The sequence below is a fragment of the Astatotilapia calliptera genome, chromosome 22 (genome assembly GCF_900246225.1).
Source record: "Astatotilapia calliptera chromosome 22, fAstCal1.2, whole genome shotgun sequence".
NCBI classification, from domain to species: domain Eukaryota; kingdom Metazoa; phylum Chordata; class Actinopteri; order Cichliformes; family Cichlidae; genus Astatotilapia; species Astatotilapia calliptera.
In genome coordinates, this window is record NC_039322.1 from 26616691 (window position 1) to 26642540 (window position 25850).

Sequence of the window (25850 nt, forward strand, 5' to 3'; positions counted from 1 at the left end):
GATAGACCTCGCCGCTCTTGTCCTCTTAAAAAAAAAAAAAAAGGTCAGCCAATCCAAATTAAGTAGCGCAGAGCCGAACCAATCACAGCCACAGCGTCACGTCGCGTGACTTCTTACGTACAGCACAAGTGCCAAGCCGCACGTGTGTTTGTTTGGGAAGCAGCCAGCGGGTAATGGAGGAAATGAGTGTGCCGACTAGAAAAATCAACCGAGCGTGACCGAAGAGAAAACAGATGATGGTTCCAATGCCGGAGAGATTGTCAAAGCCATAGAAGTTCCATAGTGTGAAGGTATTTCGGCTATTTCAAGTCTGACAAAAAACAGAGTAGCGTGCATTGTAAATTGTGCCGAAAGCAAGTCTGGAAATACAATAAACTGGTGCATGCGTCACACTGTGCGCTAGGGCTGGACGATATGGCCTAAAATTCATATCGCGATCTAATTTGAAGCATGTGCGGTAACAATATATATCGTGATATATTCTTTTCTTCTGTATAACGTATTTTCCACACTATAAGGACTTAAAATCCTTTAATATTCTCAAAAATCGAGAGTGTGCCTTATGTATGAATTCTGGTTGTGCTTACTGACCTCGAACAGATTTTGGCTGCAGAAATCTGTTAAAAATGTTTTAGTACAACTTTGGTAAGCGGCACTGCTTGATGGATCGTCAGAGCATTACGGCTGCCGTAGGGAGGAGCTTCGCGGAGTAATCTGGGTCCAAAACTCCGTCAACTTCCCAAAGTCAAACCAACACTAAGAGTTAAAAACGGTCTAAATTCTTTCATCTTTAATTAAATCATCAGCGTTGCTGCTTTACCAGGTGTAACAATTAAGTTTAACATCCAGGCATCCATGAAAACAGAATTTCTTAAATTTAACGGAGTTAGAAGTTAGCAGGAAGTTAGCTCGCTAGTTTCCACCTAAACATTTCATAGCATGTTCTGACTGAGAGATTTTTGAAACTAATTCAAACGTACAGCTCTGTTATCACTTCCAACATAAATGAAGACAGAAAACTAAACAGCAGCGGCGTTTGCAGGATTACTGAAGTTGGACTAGCTGGTATATAATGTTGTGCTACGTGATTGCTAGCGACACAGCTATGTTAGCATAACATTAGCACAGTGAAGCTGGAGGATGAACGCCAACTTTTTTTCCACTCATTAAAAGTTAACGTGAGGGATTCTGGTGGTCAGGGACAAATGCAATCGCATAGCAGGATGCTGTACACGGGCCAAACTTCAGTCAGGAGAACAACTGAGATTATTCATCCACAATACGAGGTTAGTCATTAATATACCGCAACAACATGGGAACAGAACAGCTGTGAGAGAATTCAACATTAATGAATCAATGTTACGGAAGTGGAGGAAGCGCAGTTTTTGGCTTTCCCCATATTTCAACAGTGCTTCATCTCTTTGCTCTGACTGTCGCCATAATTTGCAGATGATAATGGTTGTAGCCGCTGCGATGCTTTCGACCAAAACAGGCGCAGCTTGATGACATCATCAACATACGCTATCGCGATAGAGCGATATAGTCAAAATCTCTATCGTTGGCCAAATTTATATCGTTTATATCGTATATCGTTTATATTGCCCACCCCTACTGTGCGCCACGTTATTGTTTCGGTGAAATGAATTTCTACAATACTGTTACTGTTAATTCTACTCTCTGCAGTGTTTAAATGCTTACATATACACACAGTTACTGTCCCTCCACACATACGACTCGGTTCTGCTTCTATGCCCCAGCTTTGTTTACTTTTTCCCACCGAGGCTTCTAGACTTCTGATTGGCCAACATTTCTGCACGGTTAGGAATCTAGCGCCACCTGCTGCTTTGGCATGTTCATAGCAGCGTTTTCCTTCATTTCTGCCTTTATGTGTGGACGGGATTATTTTTTAAAACGAAAACGGAAAATCTCCGTTTTCAAAAACACCCGTGTACGTGTGGACGTAGCCTCAGTCTCTGACTGGAAGCGCTAATTCATCATTCGGCTTTTGTCAGACTAAAGTAACTGTTAAAACTGTTTGAAAAGCTCAGCTATACAACAAGGAGAGATTGAGAATTTCCTTTTAGTTCTCAGTTTATTTGATATTGACAAAAGTTAGTCAGTTTTGTCTGTTATTCTGTAAAACAAACTAAGATTTATTTTTAGAATTAATATTTTGTTTCTAAGTGGAATTGACAATTTAGTCTGTTTCGTTTGTTCTATTTTGAAACTTAAACGCTTTAGCGGCTGCCTTTTGTGTAGTTTGCAATATTTGCCTTTATTTATCTGAAAAAGTCTCATGTTCCTTAAGTACATCTACCCTGTTGAACTTATTATGGGAAATAAATATTTAAATAAAAACAAGCTGCTGATTATTTCACATTTTACTTGTGAGCAACGGCACATTTAAATCTTACAAATATAGTTATTTGGCTTATATCGTGATAGATATCGTTATTGCCTGAAATGAAAAAAAAAAACATATCGTGATATGAAAAAATCTCATATCGCCCAGCTCTAGTTAGACGTAAATTTTAGTCTCCTTTGTAGTAATAGACCATCACCTGCTAACCAGTGCAGGCAAATATATTTGTGTGAGAAGAGAAAACCACAGCAGGAATCTTCACTGAGAATTGGGATTCTTCTTATCTTCTTACCCAGCAGAACATGGGCTGTATGGTAATTTTTTCTTTCTTTGTCTGCACTGACACCCCTCTGCTCTGCTTCAACATATCGGTGCCAAATACAGGAATGGTGTCGTTGGGCTACCACTGAAGAAGAGATACAGATGAAATATACATGCACAAGTATTTTCCTTACTTAATATCCTGTAAGGGAATTGATGTACAGTATTCATACAAGCACCAATAATATTCAGCCTAATGAAAGTTATTTTGATCATTTCTAACTCGCACTAGAGTCATTTGAGCATTGAATCCACAAATAATGTATCATATCTGAGATGAGTGTGGTTTTTGTTTTTCCTTAAAAAACCTAAAAATAAAGTTCATATGTGCAAACGTATATTTCTTCTTTGATTTAGAATGACTGACACAATGTTAGAGTAGTGTTTGTGCCAGTGAAGTTCAAAGGTTGTTCAGAGCTGCACCGACTCTATTAAGTTACAGTTTTTCTCAAAGACCTCAGCCTGGACCACTTAAAGTGTCAGCGTTTCTTTGTGTCTTTCCAGACTTGATTTATTATTACAAAAATCTATAAATCATTCATTTTGGTAACTTGGTGCCCTCCTTTTATTATTTTATTAATTTAGAAGTCTGAGCTTTTTGTGAAGCAGCACTTACAGTGTGTGTTGGGTTGAATCGAGGGGCGTGGGAGTAAAATGGGCTTAAAAAAAGACTTGTTTCCAATAATCATGAGTCTAACTTTAAGTGAATTTTCAGTTTCATAAAATGTTTATTTAAAGTTTGAATAACGACCCCTGACCACTTTATTCCGGTTCCCAACCCTGTGTAACAGTGGACATTTACATGTTTTGATTAAGAATCCTGGACTCATTAAACAAGTGAGCATCTGCACACACACTTTAATTTTGCAATAACAATTCTCTGCTTCAAATTAGCCAAATAAAATACTGAAGTGTTTTTGATTAGTGTTCTTTATCAACAGGTTGTGCCTGGTGCTCTGATCTTGGTCCTCATCAGTGACACAGCCTCTCCTCTACCCCTTAATTATACCAAACACACACAAACCTGCTCTGCCTAATTAGACCTTGGATGAGAGCCACAGAGGTTTTGCTCATGCCTCCTTGTTTAATTGCATCTGATATTCACTCCTTAACTAGATTTTGCTAACCTTCTATTGACATTTAGACAATAAAGTTCTGATGGGGGGGGACGGGAGCAGCCGAGCTCAGCTGGCCTGTTAAACCTCCTCGAGCTCAAGCATCTTGAGTTACCGTCCACTCGCTCTTCATTGGAGTACGAGTCAACCTTCTGCATTTACTCTTCAGATGCTTTATCACTGCCAGAAATTATCAGACAAAGTCCTTTGATTTTTCTGTGAGATCATGTAATAAATTGGAAGAATATTATTCATAAGTCTGTCACTTCTTTTGATCAGTTTGGTAATAAGAAAAAATGACGAGGGGATTGCAATAGTCAGCTAGCTCGAGCCACAAGTCTCCTTCTACACTGCAAACCTGGAACTGACCACATCCTGTTTGTGTATAAAGAGACAACAGGCAAAAGAGATTAACATTTTTTTTAATTTATTTATTTAAAGCAAAGTAAACTGCTTTTTTAAATTAAATTAGTTTGTTTGCTGAGGTGGATTCATACTGTTGTGTGTTGCTCATGTATTTGTGACTTTACATCGACTGCCACTTTATGCTTTTTCACAATAATTATACAAGAAGCACTCAGAGGGCCCAGCTCACTCTGTGCAGTGTTTACTTTTAAGGGAATTTGTATTTAAACATTATATAAAAGTAGGTAATGGATAATAGGTACTGATGTGTAAATAACTGGACATGAATAACTTATCATATTATATTACAGCATGTTTCAAACTAAGTTGCTCTCTCTTTCTCCTGACAGTACTTTTTTTAAAGATATAGCGTATTTTGGGTCAGCTTGAAAGAAAGGCAGATTCGAAGTGTAACAGTGAGGTCAGAGGTCAAATATCACACCATTTTTATGGTTAGATTTTTGTTGTTGTTGTTGTTGGCTGCTGTTTCTTTATTAGGAACAGACTTTTTCATATTTGACCAAAATCACATTCTTGACAGTAGAAAACAGCTAAATGTTGTACTTCAGTATAGTTGTAATGCACTTAGTGGATACACACTTTTGGCAGATCCCTTATTTCCCATGAGGACACCATAGCGGGTTGATCTGCGTGCTTGATTTGGCAGACTTTGCAGCAGAAGTAAAATAAGAAACTAGTGAAAACATACGAATGAGCTTCTGTCACAAACCATAAAAATTGAGTATAATAAGCTTTATGAATGTCACTTTTATTCCAGAGCCATTGAATTGGATTGCATTCAATTGTACAGGTGTTCAGCAATAGCCATAACAAGCCCCCATTTGCTGCAACAGCCAATTGGTGCGTGAACAGATGGCAAATAAATAGCCAGATGTTGTATGGTACTTGACAGTAGAAGAAGATTTATAGCTTCTGTTTTGTGAGCTGTGAGACCTTGTGGCGGTGCAATTTTGAATTTATCCAAGACAACGATCTACAGAGGCCTCTGTCGAAGTGTTAACATCAAGGACGCGAGGGTGTGCTGCACCACTGTATAATGCATGTTCGTTTTAATCCTAGGATTTATTCATTTCTCATCAGTCTTTCATCATCCAGCCAAGGGCAGCACATGGAATTTTGACCGGACTCGGTGGCGATATGACTATTTTTCACTTAAATTAGCTTTGATAGACAGCTGTGCCAACACAGGCAGCTGTCTGCTTGGCCCTTTTGTTGCTGTTGGCTCTTTTTCCATTTTTAATGGAGTCATTTGACAAACGATATGGATTATGGTTGTGTGGTACAGACCATCCAATTAGTCAGTCACTTAGCACTAATTTGTGTGTATGTATATGTAACACCCCTTTAGTTTATGAATGTAGGTAGCATTAGCTGATAACATGGTTGGTCCTGGCATAAAACTATGGTGGCGGTCGGTTTGCTAAAGTTTGGATCCAAAGACCAGAAATCAATAGAAATCGATTTATGATGCCACAGTGGCTAAGAGCATTTTTCATACACAGTGAGCAGATGGTGTCACCAAGTAATACTTAGCTTTTGGTATCTTCTTTGTATCCTGGCCGACATCACCCACGACATGGAAAACTAGCACATAGAAAAGTATTAACAGAAATATAAATGCATAAATAAAGTATTGCTGGAATAATGCAGAACAATATTGCTATCAAAGTCTAGGTTTATTTTTTCAAAGTCTTTATTTTCACAGTTAAAATTTTAAAGCTTTTCATTACTAATTACTGAAAGCTCACTGCTTATCATTATGGTGCCTGCAGGGGTCCATTCAAGGTGCAGTAAGATTTTACAATTCCCTGTTTTATTTCTGACTCAATTTTAATGGTCTTTTTTGTTTTAAACAAACTGCCTTCAGATTACTGAAATCTCTTTTTTCTGTGATCTGCAAGTATCTAATCACGCATAAGGTAACAGTGCCGCGTGTCTTATTCTGAAACTCTCATGAATTGAAAGATGTCTAATACACCCCTGGCTCTCTCTCGATGGCCTTTGTGATGGCCTGTGAAGGTGGTTTACTTCACTCGTCTACTATAGAGATAATTGATAGCCCCCAGTACTCATTACTTTTTCCTATATTCAAATCTGAGTAAATGCATAAGATTTGCCAGCATAAATAACCTGTCTTAATACCTTGGAATTGACTGCTTTATTACTTAACAGTGGCATTTAACATAAAGCAATAATAACTTCTTTATTTCTTTTTTGTTGGCCTTGGCAAAATCAGGTGTTGGGGAAGTAATGTGTGTTAATTTTTCAACAGGCATGGTGCATTGTTGGATGTGTGCAGTACAAACCTTTTATCTAAGTGAGCACTTTGCACCAGAGCTGTTTGAGAATAAAATCTAATTATATTTGCTCAGTCTAGTTGGTCACCTCAAGCTACTTTTCCTATCCTTAAATCTTTACCTCGTTTTTTTTATAATGCATAAACACTCAGGTTTTACATAAAGAAAATAATCAGGAAATGTAACAAAGCAGGGATCATATTTACAGAGAAGATACAGCTAATGGAAAGTAAAATGAATGATCACAATGAGCAAGCCACCAGTGCTAATGAAGGATGAGGGAGGAAGGGGCTGCAAGGTGGAGGATACAAATTAATGTGAAAGAGTGGGAAGAAGGAATCAACTTTGACTTGTGGAGATGGATACGGCGAGCACGTCCCACATCACTTAATGAGGGGGAATGATGGAGTTGAGAAGTGACAGAGGGGGAGATGGAGTGCAGTCAGTGGAAGAGTTTGGAGGATGAATAGTTTCGCATGCTGACAGTGATCTGGGAGAGGGGTAGTCTAGACTGATGGAGCAACTGCATTCAGGTACCTGCTTCAGGAAGTTGATTGGTGGAGGTTGGTTTAGTGATGTAATGCTGTCCAGTGAGGTTTAACTTAGTCTAGAAACTTAGTGTTGGCTAATTCTGCTCGACCGTCTTTAGATTGTTGGAAAAATTTCACGTTCTTTTTTTCATTTATCATGTTGAGTAAACTTCACTCAATCGGTTTATCATTACATGCCAAAGATGACGATAATAATGATCCTCGTACTTGTTTCATTGGTTTGAACAAGAGGTAGTTTGCAACTTTGTTGATGTGTGCATGCAGTGTGTAAACTAATTAGAAAGGCATACTGGTCACGATACCATCTTTTATTAACTAGCTGTGCATGTTGTTTTATTTTAGTTTAGTTTATTTTTAAGAAGTTTTCCTGTTGTAATTTTCCACCTTAGTGCAATGTAAAAATTGAACCTGAGAAGTAAGCAGACCATTTTTTCCCATAAGAGGTTTTCTTTTCTAATTTTTTTTCAGGAGTCAAAATTTGAGTTCAATTTAATATTACAGAGAATTTTAGATGCACCTTGCTAGCCATTCATATATAATCTATGAAAAATACCAGTTGTCATTATGTATGGCTGAAAAAGTGCTTCTATTGCTATTCGGGCCTTTTATAATGCCTTAAAATATGCATGCAAGATAATTAACGCTAGATGAAGGACCCTTTACCGGTGACAGAAGAGGACTACTTTCTAGTCTTAATATTCCATGATTGTGATTTTATAATTTCTTCAACAGAATGGAAACCAAAACGAGTTCTGTGTCTAATAGGATGAATTTTGAATATCATTCTCTTATTTTTTTTTAAATTTTATTTTCTAGTCCTGTGGATGCATGCTGGCAATAACATCCTAGAAACGTACACTTGCAATCATTTTAAAATTCTTCAAAAGATTATGCACTTTCCATAGTCTGAAGTCATGCAGTGATACAAGTAACAGTCCCCTATTATAAGATCTACATCCTCTTCAGCTTTAGTCACACATGATGTTGATAAGCATTGTTTGCGTGCCGGCTCGCAGTCTCACATCTGAAATTAAGTGCATTCATCTCCACTGTGCTGAGAAGGGTGGTAATTAAAATGTGTTGGAATACAGTGCAGTCATTACAAGACCTGCAATGAAGCATCACTAACAGATCTCAACAGAGACGAGGGCTTTGGCCAAACTCAAACTTTAAACCCAGTACTTTTCCATGTTTGAGGCTGTTTTGATTAGAAAATAAGAATCTCTGCAGGTTGGAGTTTGTTTATAATGCGGATGGTAGTGCAAGTTTTGAATGAGAAGATTTGCAATTTCATTTACTGTATCGGTCCTTGTTGAATCGTTGATGTCCCTGCAGGTGACTGAACTAACTTTTCTAAGACATTGATTGCCACACATTCTGTGGAGGAAATAATAACCTTGCAGGTAGCTCTGCTGTCTATAGTGATTTCCCCCCAGCGAGGTACTGACAGCTCATTACCTCAGAATTCCTTCTTCACACTGATAATTCACCCAGAAAGCCATGCATGTCACCCCTTGGTTTCTTTCCCTTTGATGAGTGTGCTTCATTTATGTGAATGAGAAGACTTAATTTTGCTTTTCAGTTATTTTTACTGAGACAGCTGAACGTCAGGTCATACCAGCATTTTTACAGCAGACAGTCCACAGGAAATACCAGACTTTATAGATCATCTCGATGAGATAAAGTTAATCAATCCAGTTTAAACATTTATGTAGATTCCTGCTTAGTCGATCTTAAACATCTTAAACATGGCAGCAGTGATCAATCTTAAGTTAACAGTAATGACCATAAATGAAATGGAAAGTCAAAAATTGAGCGATGATGCAGATTATTTGCACTTGGTTCTTGCACACCTCTCGTCCCTGTGATAGTGGCAGAGATAACAGTGTAAGGCTGGAGTCGGGTTCAGCATCTCAGAAGAGACGTACAACAGGTTTCAGGTTAAGGTCGCGCCGTTGCTAGTTGCACACAGGTTTGAGCAATAACACTGATTTTATTGGATGTGAGAGTTTAGTAGTGTATAGTCTCAAATTTTATATAACTGTTAAAATGTAACACAGTGAACTTAACAGGGGAATGATATAATGGAATGTGATGTACAGTAAACTGTGACAAGGTGAAGTAGTAAGCATAGTTTTGTGTGTGTGTTTCTGTACATCCACAGGAAAACACATCTCCTGTACAAACGTGATGTTTTCTTTCTTTGGTAGTTTCTTAAAGCCTACATGGATTGCATGTACCCTCGGGTTTAATTTGTCCATGACATAATTGCTACATTAAAGTACTGTACCCCACAGTGTTTCTGTTTGGAACATTATCTGCTCAAGAAACAAAAAAGCAGCAAGAGGGACATCATGCAGCAGCAGATTGTGTGTGGGTGAACAGGCAGGGATGTTTTTGTGCACCCCCCCCCCCCTCCTTTTTAAAAAAATAAATACATAAGAAAACAACATTCCCTTTACTGTCAGCCCTTTGGTTCTTGCCTGGGAAATCCTCTTCAGTCACTGCTGCATCTGCGTCATCAGGAGCAATTTTTACCACTTTCAACCTCCCACATGATGACAAGCTTGAAAAACAAAGCGAGGCACTATGGGAAACAGAGGTGCTTCCCCTGCCTTCTTTTTAAACCTCGTCTGTCATCTTGAAGCAGCTTGATGGATATTTTATTTTCATTGTGCCTTTCTAGTGTAATCTGTACTAAATGTCCAGAGAATTGCTTTTAAACCTTAGTTTTTAACTCAGATCCTTTTTATTCCTTACCACTAGGGATGGGTATCGTTTAGGTTTTATCCGATACCGGTGCCAAATCAGTACTTTTGAAACGGTGCCGGTGCTCAAACGGTGCTCAAACCGGTGCTTAAAGAATGGAGAACACAAAATTGGTCCAAAAACCTCTCCTGTTCAGCTGGTTTTTGTAAAAAGATAACAATGTTAGCCTTTTCTGCAGCTATGGGGCATATATGGCATCACTCTTGGCTGGAAGCAGTGCTTAAACAATGGAAAAAACACAAACTTTGTCCAAAACCTCTCATGTTTAGCCGTTTCCCTCTTTTTCTTTGGTCATTTTAGCCTTTTTGGCCAGGGTGAAGGGAGTATCTGCCATCAAACTAGAAGACAGCCGCATGTAGCTATGATGATGTTTGCTAGTTCACCTTACATGCATTAATGTAATAACGTGGTTAGCCTACTCAACGTAAATTAAACACGAACAACATTAAGCTACTCACGCAGAGAAGAACAGCTGCTGCTGCATCATCATCCTCATCATTTCTGATACACTGGTAGGGCTAGGGGCCAGGACTCTCCTCTTTGGGGTTTTTGGGGGATATTGCTAACTCCGGGTCAGATAACAGGCAACCCACGCACAGTAGATGCGCTCGGTGTGAGGTCTCGCAGCAAGCTATCAAATACGGCGCATTTCTGGGCTTTTAAAAAAAACGCTATGCGTCGCCAGGTGTTTCATCGGATTTGAGGTGTTACCTCCTTTGACAGTATCACAGTATCAGCTTAAAGCACTTGTTGCAGGCTGCTGAGTTTGCATATTTTGCTGTGAAGTACAGCCAGACTTTTGACCGCTTCGCCTTGGGCATTTTTAATCTGTAGCTCTGCTCTAAAAGAACGTACGTACCTGGGCCCGCCTACTATCCTCGGAAACGTAAAATGATTGGCTAGAAGTGTATCACAGCTCAGGAAAAAAAAAGCACCGAAATAAAGCACCGAAATGTGCGCTGCTTTTCGGTCTGGTTACTACCGTTTATGTCAGAACCGGTGCCATCATGGCACCGGACACTGGTACCCATCCCTACTTACCACCATAACACGTTTTACAGTGCAAGTCCGTAAAATTAGAATCTTACATGCTTTCAAGGGATATCCTTATTTCCAAGGTCATTCTCATGAAAGCTCTCCGTGTCAGTGGGGTTTTCACCTTATTAAACGAAGATCGGCGTGGATGTCGACGAAACAGCGGTGCGGGTTTCTTTTCTGAGCTGGTTTTAATTGGCTGTAAGGTTGGGACAGGAATTCCACCACGGTGCCCGAAGGTATCTCCAAGAAGAAAAAGTGGATTCATTTGCATAATTAGGGTTGGAACATATTAAGAGGAGAGGCACAGTAGAGTAATGAGCCAAGAAAATGAGAGTAAGAGTGCAGAGCGGCATATGACACCAGCCATGTTTAGATCTGAACGCAGCGAATCTCTCAGGGGAGGCTCGCTAATGACTTTGATTTGTCTGGAGATGAATCAAAACAGTTGCTGCCTCCGCCTTCTCCCACTCCCCAACTCTGAATCTGTCCTCCTCAAACAAACACCTCCACCTCCTGTTGATATTGTTGTTCCAGTGTACAGGGTAGAATTGGCTCAGCGAGCGATTGTACAGCAGCCTTGTTTGGTTTTCCAGTTTTGGAGATTATGCTTGTGGAAGAATAGGCAGATACTTTATGGTGCTGAACGTCCCCTGCAATTACATATGCCACACCATCCCAGTTAGCAAATATTTGATGGTGCAGAGACTATGAACCTTATTGTCATGCAATACAGTTCTCACATTTATCATGTTTCAGTTTGCAGTTGTGCTCGTCTGTGTTTGCAGACATCGCTGAATTGTTAATTCATGGCCAAAGCACCCAGTGTACCTTTTTTTCTTTTTTTCCCCAAATCTGTGATGCTACTATGCTTGCATTGGTTGCAGTTATCAAATTATCATACACTTTTTTTAGGTTAGTTAAATATTCTATCACTATATCATCATAATGTGTTATAGCACTCCCTGAAGAGTGCTTGTCAGGCCAGTTGTGATATTTATTAACCCAAATGAGCCTCCACACATCCCAGGGATATCTGTTCTTACAACAGTGAGCAAGATGACATCCAGTTACAATAATACAGTCAAGAAGAAGCAAGAAACCAGAGTTGACAAAAGCTAAAAGCTGCAATATATTGCCAAAAGTATTCGCTCCTCTGCCTTCACACGCATATGAATTTGAGTGGCATCCTATTCTTAATCCTTCCAAAGCCGACTCTTTGCAGCTATAGCAGCTTCACCTCTCCTGGAAAAGCTTTCTATAAGCTTCAGGAGTGTGTTTATGTGAGGTTTTAACCACAGACACATTTGTGAGGTCTGACACTGATGTTGGGGAAGAAGGCCTGGTTGTTTCCTACTATTACGTGTGTTTATGCAAAGCTAAGCAGCTGCTGACTGTAGCCTCTGATTTAACACTTGTAAAACTACCCTGTGGATGAACAGAATGCGGATGTTTTGTTTATAATCCACAGGGTTAGCTATCTACCCAACCCCCAAAACAACAAATCGGTCATCTAAGTCAGCAAATCGGCAACCAGTCTCCATGGTCTCATTATTGACAGTACACAGATGAGTCACTTTATGGATTGTGACAGTGGGCAGAATGAATAAGAGCAGGACTTTGTAATTTGAATTTTTTGTTTGTTTCTCTGCATCTAAGCTGTTGGATCTTATAGATGTCAGAGTAATTTGTTTTAAAGCAGATAATGAGAATTTTCTTGTTTTTGGAAATCGCTTGAGAACAGGAAACATTAAGACTTTTTTTTATGAATAATAGTTGATGATTGAAAGTCATCTGGTAAGTGTATAATCCGTCGTGCTGTATGGTCACTGATAGAGAGAAAAGCCGTTCTGGTTGTGTTAAAATCAGTGTTTTGGATTTTCAGATTTATTGCAGCAGCTGCTTTTTCCTGTTTCACACTCAAGCTATCGATGTCTGCTGGGGGAAGATGGCCCCAATTACTTCTTGTCTATATGTGATTAACAGAGATTTGCCTTTAAACTCTAAGTGCAAGGATCTGTTCAACACTTATCTTCTGTCCAGCTCACCTCAGACATGGACCAGTAGCTTCAGGCGTGCTCCTGATTGTGCTCCAAACCACATTGGACACATGGAATATGAATTTACATTTACATTTCTAATAGTTTGAGTAACGCAGAATGGTCGAAGACGCCTCGAGATAATATATCATGACCGGTGTCGTTTTGCATGTATTGCAGTCACATAAGTGTTGTCTCAATCAGGCGAGTGCATCTCTGAGCTGTTAACATGATTGGCCTTAATTAATTCAGAGTTTTCTGATATCAGTCCCAAATGTAGTCTGCAATCAAGTGTTTTTTTTGCCTAATTGAAGCCAAGTGCCACACTAAATTGTTTTATGGAAAATTGAAAAATTGGATCATGGCAGTTTTATTGCTGTTTGGTTACAGGTGGATATGTGAGAGGGAAAGAAGACAGGAAAGAAAGCCAAAGCCCAAAGCTCATATCCTGCTAGTGTGTACTGATGCTTCCTGGGAAGATATTCAGAGGGGAGGAATAAGAGTTCAAAAAGTAATATCACGCTGTAGCACAATAAGTCCTCAAAGTTAAAGCTGCAGAAGGCTAGATAAAAATGTGTACAGCCAGATAGTTTCAGTGTAGGCCTACAGGGTGTTCTCCTTTGTTGCTCAGGTGCAGTGGCTGTGGTTCATACTAAAAATGTTGTTACAACTATTTAATAGGTTACTGCTAACTTTAGCAATCATAGTCCTTTGGGGATGACTTTTAATGACTCCAGTGCTTTCTGACACTTGTTCTAGTGTCACAGTGATGTTGAGTTGGGGTTTTTTCAGTGTACCTGGCATATAGGGTTGTTCCAAGCTTCTTGGAAAACTTTTGTGGATTTAGGTTTTCTCCATATTGTCTCTCTCAGTTGGTCCTTGTTTTTAATCTGTGGGGAGATTGCATATTCTTCCAATGTCTGTGTAGGTTGTCTCTGGGTTTTCTGGCTTCCCTCACAGTCCTGAGATGTGAGTGGGGTTGGGTGGTTTTAAAGTGGTGATTCTGCCCAGGGTGTACCTGCCTCTCGTCCTATGGCTGCTGGAATAGGCTCTAGCAGCTCCATGACCCTGAATTGGATACACAGACAAAGATGGATGGATACATATCAGTCACAGTTTTTCCTCAGTTTAAGAATAAACTATCATTCATGATAGTGTTCTCTTTAGCACACTGCATGTTTTAATTACTCCAGAAGCACAGGCGTGGTTTATTTCTATATAACTCAGAGCAGGAAAAATCATTTATCATAAAGTTGAACCTTAATTTCCCGTGGAAAAAAAATGGTAACATATGTATTTGACTAATAATTCTTCATAGTGTAAACAAAGTTATTTTTTTGCCAAGATCTTCTCTCTTAGGTGCTGAAAAGATGACGTTGTAGTAGGAGTGCTGCTTCCTTTCTACACACGTTAGACCAGTATTGCTGTTGGGGTAGCTAATAATTGCCCCCAGCCTGGTATGTCTACTATAAATATGAAGGATGATGTGATTCGGAGTCTTTGACAATGAGGTTGCTGAATGGGTAGTTGACAAAAAATGTACAAATAAGCAGTTTACTTTATCCTCAACTTATAGGCTGTATTGGGATTTGGACAGAGTGCGTTTATCTCTTAAAGCTCCAGACTACACAAGCATTTTCATAACCAATTCTCAGCATATGATAAAACCACAACTGGAAAAATTATATACAAGCATCTGCACTGGGAAAAAAACCAGCAGTTAAAAAAGAGTCCACCCCTGCAGAGCTAATGGGCTGCATCATTTCAACCAGGCATTTAAGAGAATTATAAGTTGTTTGGATCCCATCTAAATGCTGCTACATGGGTACATAAATTGACATAAAAACCTACACATTTAAAAATATTTTCCACAGTCTATCAAGGGGCTGGCATCAACATGAGAAAGCTGAATTTCTCTCAAACCAATTGTGGACTTTTATTTTATTTTCCCCCTCAAAATTACAAATGCTGTTTGAGGCCTTCCAGAGTATTATAGTATATATGGAATTCATATAAAGACATTTGTGGCTCCAGAGGAAACTGCATGAAGTGTGTATGATCAGCTGGAACTGAAGTCAGTTCGTGTGCAGTGAGAAAAATGTGAGCTTACTCAAATCTCTGTAGCTGATTGTGATCTGAGCCTCGGAGCTGTCGCCTACATTAAAGTATTTGCATAACACCCGATTCTGTATGTTGAGCAAATTATACCAAGTTTTCTAAACATCCATCGTGGGTCTGAGAATATTATTAAAGGTCAAGTGTAAAGGATCAATGATAATATAGTGTATATTTCCATTTTACAGTTACATTTTTTGGGGAAAAATAGATATTGTTTCTATACTTTAGTGGATGCTTGTCAATCAGCCTATTAACAGTGACAGTGATCTGTTTTGAACACACAAACACAAAGATGTTAGGCAACAGATCCTTTAAGTCCTGTAAGTCATGCGGTGGGGTCTCCGTGAATCGGCCTTATTTGACCAGCACATCCCACAGCTGCTCGATTGGATTGAGTTCTGGGGAATTTGGAGGTCAAATCAATGCAAAGTCATTGTTTAGCTCCTCAAACCATTTCTGAACCGTTGTTGCTTTGTAGCATTAGGTCTGCTGAATAGGCCGCATCCATCAGGGAACACTGTTTCAATGAAAGGCTGTGCATGGTGTGACATAATGCTTAGGTAGATGGTACGTGTCAAAGTAACATCCACATGGATGGCAGGACCAGAGGTTTCCCAGCAGAACATTGCCCAAAGCATCACACTGCCACCGCCTTTCTTTCTTCCATTGCTCTGTGGGCCAGTTCTGATGTTCACGTACCCATTGTTGGTGCTTTCAGCAGTGGACACACTGACTGTGTGTGTCTGTGCAGCCATGCACAACAAACTCTGATGCTCTGTGTGTTCTGCCACATTTCTATCACTTGGACGTTTCTTGGACTCCTTTGATAGATACTGACCACTGCAGGGACAGTCTGTCCTTTGTCAAACTCACTCAAATCCCTAAACTTGGCCCATTTTTCCAGCTTATAACACGTCAACTTTCACTTCCTCCCTAATTCATACAGGTGCCACGGTGAAGAAATAAACAGTGTTATTTACTTCACCTGTTGGTGGTATATGTACACTGTGCACTTGTTCAGAATAGTGTTAGCTAAACTTATACCCACACACTCTTGTTACAGTTTATTAACTCTCTCTATAAACTGCTAGAGAATCCTCTGAGGAATCCCACAGCTGTCCAGTTCTAATTTCAGTTTTTCCTCAGTGTCTGGATGTGCTGTGGAGGTCACAAAAGGGGGCTGTGGGTTGTTTCATCATTCTGCTTTATCCACAGTTAGGTCTGGCAGGAAGTCAAGACTTTTTTTGCAGGTCATCCCAGTATGGGGCCACTAAAGTGTAATGGCACACAGCCATCTCACTATTGCTCTCCCACACTATTGATCTGTTTTATTTCGAGATGCTGCTGTATAGCAAAGATACTAGAGCTAAAGCGTTATTTTCTCTTATCACACTCACAGTTTAGTGGAAACAAAATTGTTGAGGAAAAAATCCAAGTATTTGGTAAAGTGTGAACCATGTGCTTAAGGCGGGCTGCGTTATATCATGCCTCGGTTGTTTCAATACAGGCAGGAAGGCAAATGAAATTAGAAAGCAATGGAAAACAAACAGAATGAAAATATTGAAGGTTACCACTTTATTTATATATTTTTTACATGTTAGGATCACTGGTGGGAGCATGTTAGTCGATGGTGCTGTTTGGATGGGGTCTTTACATTGTGAGGACTTTGGGTGACATCTGCCTTGTGTTGACACTGCAGGCTTTGGCACCTTAAAACCAGATTTTAGCTGAAATGAAACAACATTTGAAGAGCCATGAGCCAGTCTAGTTACATTGTTGGCCTATTTTTGTTTTTATATTCATTCATGGCATTTCTGTATTCTCTCTTATACAAGAGAGCCTCTCACATCTAATGTGATACTTATATGAAGCGCTAAAGAGCACGCTCTTATTTCCACTCGTATTCTGACGTGTAGCAATAGGTGGAATTGTTAAATGTCTCAAAAGGTTTGAATGATCATCTTAACCTGTGCATCCTCCTTTTGAGTGCAGCTGAAAGTGAAGAATAAGGATGCAAAACAATGGCAACCTTGGGTGCTGCTCTGCACACAGTGAGCCAGCAGAGTACAGCAAGAAGAGGAAAACACAGAGATTGAATCAAGGGCGAAAAGGGAGAGAAGTATTATTTTGGTAAACATAAGTCACGTAGCCACCAGTCGGGAATTAAAGCGAACGCTTTGGATGAGTAATGCTGCTGCTGCTGTGGTCGTGGTGCTCAGCGATGAGTGCGTACAGGCTGGAAGCAGCCCTCGGTAAGGTGTCCCGAGTGGAGACGAGCCAATATTTTTCTACCAAGCTCATAAACTGCAACATAACCCCCAATCTTTCTGCTACAGGCTGCTGCTGCGGAGTTGAGCAAGTCTGCTTGTTTAGGGTGAAGCTTCTTAAATCTGCTTCTGTTAACTGTTAATAATTACATACAGTGTTGGGTTTTGAGGAGAGGGGACAGATGGACAGCGATTACTCAGACCTTTTAGAAACATGTTGCAATGAGAGCAAATTTATAGCCGAGTAAATTTGCCTTCGCAAACTTATTAGACTGCATATGTTGCCACAGGACGGCCCGAAATCAGCAGACTTGTAGATGTACTGGCCTCCTGCTCCAACATGATTAACGTGGAAGTGTTTTATGTCACCTGAAGTAAGCGGGTTCCTATCATCTTTTCGTTGTAGCAGATGGAATATTTGATGGAAAGACGAGAGATATCAAATGAGCCGTTGTTATGGGGATAATTCTAAAAGGGGCAGATGGCTTTGGGGAATATCACAGGCTGGTGGGTTATTTTTAGACTTACTGCAGCACACCTCAACCTTTCAAAGCACATCCTCCGCCTCCGTTGGAGCATTCATCAATGACCCTGCCTTGCTAGCGGCCGCTGTCCGGGATGAGCTGTTAAACTCTGCTGACCTGGTCATCTGGGCCAGAGCACAACTCTTTGTTAATGTTAATCCTGCTGGATAAATCACTGTCGGTGTAGTAAGCCTCACCAGTAAGCCTGGTTTTACTTTACACGAGGTCTTTTGGTCGTGAGCAGGTCAGAGAAATCACTGTTGATTGTTCTTGATTTTAGCGATTTGTAGTGTACTATTTATTATTCAGATATGGAGTTAGCTTTAATAATTACTAGCATTACTGTAAGCCTCTTCTCTTGACGCCATTGCTTTTCTTGCACCACAAAGGCATTGTCGACATATCGCTGATGTAATCAGTTTTCTGCGGCGTTAACGCTCCGTGTTTAACGAGCATTTCCTACACGCAGTGTGATGAACGTGACATCTGTATTTGTTTGGCTCTAACTCATCCTCTTCTCGCTGTTGCTGCACAGTATTTGAGAGTGAATCTTAATGAGCTGTATTGACACCCGCGGTGACGCACGTTATAGTCTAGTAAACACTGGCAAATCACCCGGTGTCGGTCGTCATCCTTATCTTCACCTGCGCTCCTACTTCAAGGGTGACAGAGACACTGCGAGGGGCGGAGAGGCTTGTTTAATCCGAGTTGTGTTTTGATCGGTGGCTTTCATACTCGCAGGAGAAAGTGTCGTCTCTCTCTCTCTGTTTCCTTCCTGGTTGCTGTGGCGACGCCTGCTGCAGCGCTTCACTTCTGCCAACTCCAGCAGCATCTGGGCAGAAGTGTGTGTGAGTGCGTTACACATATTATGTAACAAGTTAGCACAGGCACCAAATTAATAAACAGATCAATTTCTCTCGTTCCTTGGAGTTTATTAATGAACCCGTCACAACCCAACAAATCAATACATTAAAAATGAGCTGAGTTCTCTCCCAAGTCAGTTCTTAGAAAACACACACATCCCCTGTGATGCACCTGTTGCTCCTGCAGCACTTGTTGGAGCAGCATTTGGATATTTAATCCTCCTTCATGCTGACTTTTACCTAATCTGTGTTTTGTGGCGTCTTTCGCTTGCGTAATTCCCTCAGCTGGCCAAACTGCTCTATGGCTCATTTACCACCTCATTTTCTTTGCTGCTACCCAACCCTCGTCCTCCTGCCTGGTCTGACGTGAAGTTCAGATGAGGATATTTATTTCACATTTTTTCTAGGATCTGAGAGCTAAGCAATAGTTTGGTTTATCGCTTTCCAGCCACAGATCATTGTAATTGAAGTTTTATTAGAAACAAAAACAGGATTTGTGGAAGCACAAGCACGACCTTACTATTTAAAGAGACGATAATGAACATTTTTCTGCTTAACAGGGAACAGGCAGTTTTTTAAAGGGTTAAAAATAACAGTTACTGAAAGTTGTCCGAAACTTGTAAACTTTGGGTTTCATATTAAATCAGCGTTTTAAGTTTCTCACTTTGAAATATCAGAGATGAGACCTTAAGCTAACATTAGCTGAAGAAGCTGCAGTGTAGAGCTAAGACTATACGCATTAACAAATCACATCTCCTCTTAAGCTTTGGTAAATAATTTCAGACACAATCATAAATCTTACTGATAACAAAAGGTATCATTTAAAGTGTACTTGGCGTAGACTTTGCCTGGAAAATTTGAAGCTGTGCATATAGATTTGATTGAATGACTGTGTAGATACACAAAAAAACTCAACTTTAATCAGATTTTCATTACAAACGTGTTCTCCTTAACTTGTTCTGGATTATTTTTTTCCCATTTAAAGCCTGTGAGATGAAACTCATGCTTATTCAGCCTTCATAAAACCTCGATGCAGAACTTAACAGAAGGCTTTGGAGATAAACTGCGCACCGTGGTTCTCTCAGTTCTGCACAACAACAAGAAGAACACGGCAGATGCTTTTCAAAAGCTGGAGGGACTCGTAGACGTTTACAGATGCGCCTAGTGAGCCATAGCCAGTCAGAGACCTTGATCTCTCCCGTCTTGGCTGGCTTTTACTTTGCTTGTATGTGCTAATTTACCAATTTGATGAAATCCTTTTTATATAATCATAGGTAATTGCATCTATTTCTAACTCTTGTGGAATTTTCCTCTTAGCAGTGGCCCTCTTTTTCTTCCCACTTGTTGTTTTTCTGCGTTGGTTATCTAAGTCAGAAGATTGCCTCTGTGCTGATATGCAATCGAGGATGGCAGAGTAGAGAAACTGCAGCAAGTGTTCAGGCTGTGGGTGTGTGTGTGACAGAGCTGCGCGTGTGTGGGAGTTCATCAGCTCATTACAGACTAACCATCCTCTTTTGTTCGCTTTTAATGTGAAAGAATTTGTTTCCAGTTTTAGAGTCAATGTAGGCTACCTATAATTTGCACATCTCCTAGCAACAAGACTTTGAACAAACTAAATATAACTACTTGCAAAGGTGTCACTATAGGCTGAGCGCTTCTGGCTATGAAAGAGTTATGTTTTGTGCGTGTGTTTATGGATGGGTGTGTGCACGCACATCACCAGAGGTCTTCCAGTAAGAGCAAAAGTCCGTAATTTTCCAAATGCTCTTCACAACAGCGTGAGGTGATTACAGTGTTGGAATAACAGCAAGCAAGTCAAGTAGATCTCTGCTGTACATTGTAGGAAAACTTGATCATGTGCACGTCCACATGGCTAAACCTACTTAGTTTTGACACAATGTACCGTAATTGTCGGGCTATAAGCCGCTACTTTTTGCACAAGCTTTGAACCCTGCGGCTTTTAGTCAGGTGCGGCTTTTCTATGGATTGTCCATGATTTTTGTGATATCGTAAGAGGATTTGTTTTGTTTGTTCCGCTGTTGTACGGCACTACGTTGCCTGGCGGAAGGATCGGGGTTCAAGAGTGGTATGTTAGTCACATGTCCGTCCGCCAGGCAACGTAGTGCCGTACGAAGTAGCGCGAAAAACAAACTTCAAAGTAGCGCTACGCATTCAGCGGGAGGCGTGGATGACGAGCGGCGATAAACTTGCGAAAAGCAAGTTATGCCCAACTCCACCGGTGGATTCTGACAGCGTGGAAAAGTGTGAAAACATCCACGATCACCAACGGATTTCGAAGGGCTGGACTGTTGCATGATGGAGAGGAGGACACCGCCACGGCCCTTCAGAGGGTGTTCGACTCTGACAACGAGGATTTCTTTGGTTTTGAAAGTGACAACGAAGGAGAGAAGCGGAGAGTGGATGACGAAGTCATCCTGAGCCTGTTTGTATCCGACACTGGAGGAGAGGACTTTGGTGGTTTTAGTGCGCAGGAAGAAGAGAAAGATGGTGAATGACTGACTTTTCTTCTTGTTAAAGCCGTGTCACTGCACCTGAGCCTAAAAGGTAGTCCGAATCTATTGTTCTGGTGTGCTGCAGGTTACTGTTATGTACTACATGTGCAAATATGTACCCATAACTTGTTTTTCAAAATATTAATAAAAGGGGTGTGTCTCCAAACAGCCATCTCTTTCCTGACAATTCGCTTTGTGCATATTCTCTTACATATGATGAGTCAACATTGAAACACCTGCGGCTTTTGGTCAGGTGCGGCTAATGTATGTACAAAACAGGATTTTCCCCTGATTTTAGCTTGTGCGGCTAATATTTAGGTGCGCTTTGTAGTCCGGGAAATACGGTAATAAGTATTTGCAGGAAGAGGCCTGTATAGAGACAATGAGCGGATCACAGAGCTGCAGTTTCTGCTAAGTGAGTTCGTGTACTGGAAAAGGCAAAGTAGTTTGACTACCGGGAAATGCATTATTTATACATGCACATAGCTATCAAATTAATATTGGTGGGACAGTGCATGTAATGGGGGTTAAATGCACGCAGAACACATTGCAGTTCGAGCTCAGTTGCTTGAGCGGCCACAAAATGATCCGGGTTTAGAGCGGGAATGGATCACTGTGCTGTTAAAGAAGTCAACACTTTCTTTTCTAAAGAAAGAAATATCTGCTGCTGTGAATAAAAACAATAAGTACTCGAAACAAAACAAACTTCTTTTTATTCTAGACTACAAAGGTACAAAAAGTGTGGAAGAAGCCTCGAGCTAAATTTAGTAAGAACTGGAAAATCTACAATATTGCAAAAAATAAACAAAGACAGTTGATGATATTATCTTCATAATCCAGCCTTACTCTCAGGGCTATATTAAAGTTAAATAATAATAATATAAATATAATCATAATGGGATTTTTAATTGATTGCATTGAGATCTTGGACGTCCACTTTAAGCTCTTAAGACCCAAAGTCTTTCATGGCATGCATTTTTAATTTCTCCTGGTTATTTGGGCTGATTGGGACCTTTATTAATGCAAAAACAAAGAATTATGTAATTTATTTTAACCTGATATGCATTTTAACTACAAAAATTCTTTTCTTTGCAGGATATTGCACTGTTATGTGGATTGTTTATTCCAATCCTGGTCCAATATCAGCAGAGTAGCGCAGCATTTTTCAGAATAATCATTACAACATATGACAATCTTGCCCACTTACAGCGTTCTTTCTTTTTATTTTGCCAAATTTTTGTACTTAAAATTATAAAATTTCAATTTTTTTTCAATAACAAGAGTTTCACATTGTATATTGAGTCCAAATGTCAAAGACGGGTGAAGCAAAACATGATGAGCAAGGGCTGGAACTAAACCAGAGAGGGAGAAGTGTCTACTGAGGTCATAGATCCGAGGAGGACGATGTTGTTTCTACAAAATGACTTCTTGTTGCTACCAGAGGAGCTGCACCCTGCTGGCCACTCGGAAAAAATGCAAGCTTCAGCCAGTTAAAGTTAGCTTTACTTTTTAGATCCAGAAACTTCTCTATATGCATCCTATGAAGTCTAGACAGACGCTGAACACAAATAATAAAAAAAAAGGAAGAAAAGCTCTCATAGCCCCTCAGTGTATGCTGGTGGTAGTCTGTTTTGAGTGAAGTGTGTTCTTTAATACAGACGTGAGTCTCAATGTCACCCTCCTGTAGCTCCAGCCTCCCTGGGGCTCTCTCTCACTGGCTGTGACAGCACAGCCTCAGCTGCCCACACCCGTCCTCATTCCCCCGCCTTCCTGCTGGATTGCCTATCTTAATACTTCCCCACTTGCCACTGTACACAACAGATCGGGGCACCAGCGGCAGCGAGCTCAGCTCTTTCATCTGCCTGTCACACAGACTGAGCCGCTCTGACTCAGTGTTTATCACAGCTGCAGGTGTGACACTAGAAAGTATATGACAAGTGGTTTTCACGTGTGCGTGTGTGTGTGTGCGTGCACTGCTGTTACTCTCAGAGGAGTCATTACTCAGGTGATCTTTTCGGGAGCCCCTGAACTCCCACGTTTGAAGTCGATCTTCTTCTTAGCCTGCCCGGAGCGTGTAGGCGCTCAGTTCACTGAGCTCATTGTTCAAAACAAATCGTTGTGTCTCCCCCTGCACCTTAGCCAAATAGGGAACACATCAGGACTCAGTGGCCAACCTTTAGAGGAATTGAACTGAACTCACTCAGTGTGGATTTATTTCTTTTGCGGTTGTCACAGTGTGTGTGTGTGTGTGTGTGTGTGTGTGTGCGTGTGTGTGTGTGTGTGTGTGTGTGTGTGTGCCCATACTGATCCTTTCTGTCGTCCTCGTTCTGTTTTGTTTCAAGATGTGTTGGTGAATAAGAAACCGTGTGACTGCGATGTCATCGCCGACTGTAAAGTGGGGGATGCTGTGAGCCTGGAAGTAAAACTGACCAATCGCAGCAAGAATTCAGTGGGGCCCCTGGCTCTGAACGTGGTGCCATATCAGGACTATCAGAATGGAGTCCAGAACTACGATCTGGAGGACGGAGTCACCTTCATCGGCTCCAACACCTTCTACATTGATACGGTCGGTCAGAGCCACAGTTCTATATTCATGTTGTTTCCCAGCAAAGACCTGAGATATGCAAATACAAATCTATTCTTAATGGTGATAGGTCGTTGCAGCAGAGGTCACATATACTCAATTGTAACACAGTCACATCACAGGAGTTTAAGCTGATATTGTAATGGGCTCAGTAATTCCTAACTAAGGTAATTGCATTTTTTAAGCTCATAATTTCTGGAAAGAGGCATAGTTTAGTCTTCTTAGTTTAGTTTTCCATATATGCTGCACATCTGGGAACGGCAGAGACAGACGTGACTTTTGTGTTGATCGATTGCACAAGTCACTGTCAGTTACTTTAAATAGAATTGAGTGGCTAAGTAGACGCAGAGGAAAACACACTGGAAAGTCTAAAGGTTCTACTTTTCTTAGCAAAACAACCCTAACGCCTCAAAAGACGGCATGGTCCTTTTACTCTCATCGTAAAAAATTTCTATTGGCTCTGAAGAGATCCTCAGAGTCAGTATTTGTATATAACCGCTTCTGATTTCTGATGTTAAACAAGCTGCAGGCTGTTGAACAGGATTCGTCTTGTGCCAGAACAAAGAGTTTTAAAAGCACATGAAAGAATACTTGAATTCTTCACTTTCATGAATGTGCAGAACTGCTTAATTCTGGCAGTCGTTCTCAGCTGAACGAGAACTCGTCTGCTCTTCATCATCAAAGCGAGGTGACCACTAACAGTTCTTACTGCTGTGTCTCTTTTCTGTCACCAGGTTAAACCCAACGAAAGTACTGTATGTGAGGGTGCCCTGCTTTTCCTTTACACCGGAGATTTCTACCTTAGTATCAAATTCCAGGACGACAGCGCTGGACGAGAGCTTCCTTTGGCCTGGTTCACTCTGCCCAGCGTCCACATCAGAGCGCTCGACACTCCACCACAGGCCGGGGCCTGAGGACTTCAAGGTCATAGACCTGACCAAGAGATCGGGCGTTTTGTTGCTGTTATATGTAAATACAGTAGCATTATAATGAATTGACATGTGAATATCATTTTGGTAAATGTTTCTGCATTTGTATAGTTAACACAACCTGTGTGCTTGGGGTGAATAAAAACAAAACACACAATTTGCAAATTTGCGCGGGGTAATGTCAGGTGAAATGAAATTCTCCATCCTTTCTGAGCGCAGCCATTTAGTGCAATCAAAGCAGGGAGACAAAGTAAATCGGCTCGTTTCCTGGTTAAGACAGCACAGCAATTCACACTGTTAACCAGCAGCAACACATGTTAACAATGTTGATCACTGAGGAAGCAAGCTAGCTAGCCTCAGATACAGGAAGTCATCTTATTAGCTGTGCAGCAGCATCTGATTTTGTGTAGCCCTGATTTGTCAGACTGTGGATTGCTCTGTGTTACACATACTGTGTGGTTGGTTGTCAGTTGTAAGTCAAGGGGGAATAAGTGTGCTCATGTTTTCATATTGTCTGAAAAATCAAGCTGGTTTGTTAAGTGGGTGCATGCGAACCAAAGTTAGCCTGCTTTTTTAGCCCATAGGGGTCAACTGGGGGATATTTGGACCAACACTTCCTGTTCTGTACCAGCCTCAGTTTTAACAAAGGCTGATGCATTAAAGAAGGCTGATAAAATATAATATGAAAACCTGAGCACACTTATATCTGAGCATTGCCAGCGGTTTCAAGATCCACCATTTACTTGCACACAACCACAGTCTGCTCACAAAGCCTGCTGTTCCTGGCCTGCACATTCAGCATATTCACAGGAGACATGGCTGCTATATGAGAAGAAGGTGACCTTGAACAAAAGTTTAAGTTAAGAATGGTTTTGATTTTCTCACCTCATATACTGGCTGGTTAGAAGCAGCCTGCTGGATAAGCCACAGAAAGGTAGCGCAAGACTCAACAAGGACGTGCAAAACTATGCTAGTGCTTTTTTAGTTGTTATTACTACAGTGCCAAATTCTGGGTTTAGCCAAGAGTGAACACTGAAACTGTTTCCACTGCTGTATGGACTTACCTCAGCCTGTATCAGTACACTGAATTATGGATTTGAGTCTCTTAGATTAGGCCTGTTGTGTGTGACTTATGAT

General features: G+C 40.7%; 1 protein-coding gene across 3 annotated transcripts in view; it reads left to right on the forward strand.

Moving 5' to 3' along the window:
- trappc9 (trafficking protein particle complex subunit 9) overlaps window positions 1-25850 on the forward strand; it is a 233699-nt gene that overhangs the window by 207765 nt on the left and 84 nt on the right. For all 3 annotated transcript variants that reach the window (XM_026155948.1, XM_026155951.1, XM_026155950.1), the window contains 2 exons: window positions 23543-23766; window positions 24519-25850. The exon at window positions 24519-25850 is cut by the window's right edge and continues 84 nt beyond it. In XM_026155948.1, coding sequence (XP_026011733.1) covers window positions 23543-23766; window positions 24519-24698 — 404 coding nt within the window. In that variant the 3' untranslated portion in view covers window positions 24699-25850. The remainder of the gene's footprint in view (window positions 1-23542; window positions 23767-24518) is intronic.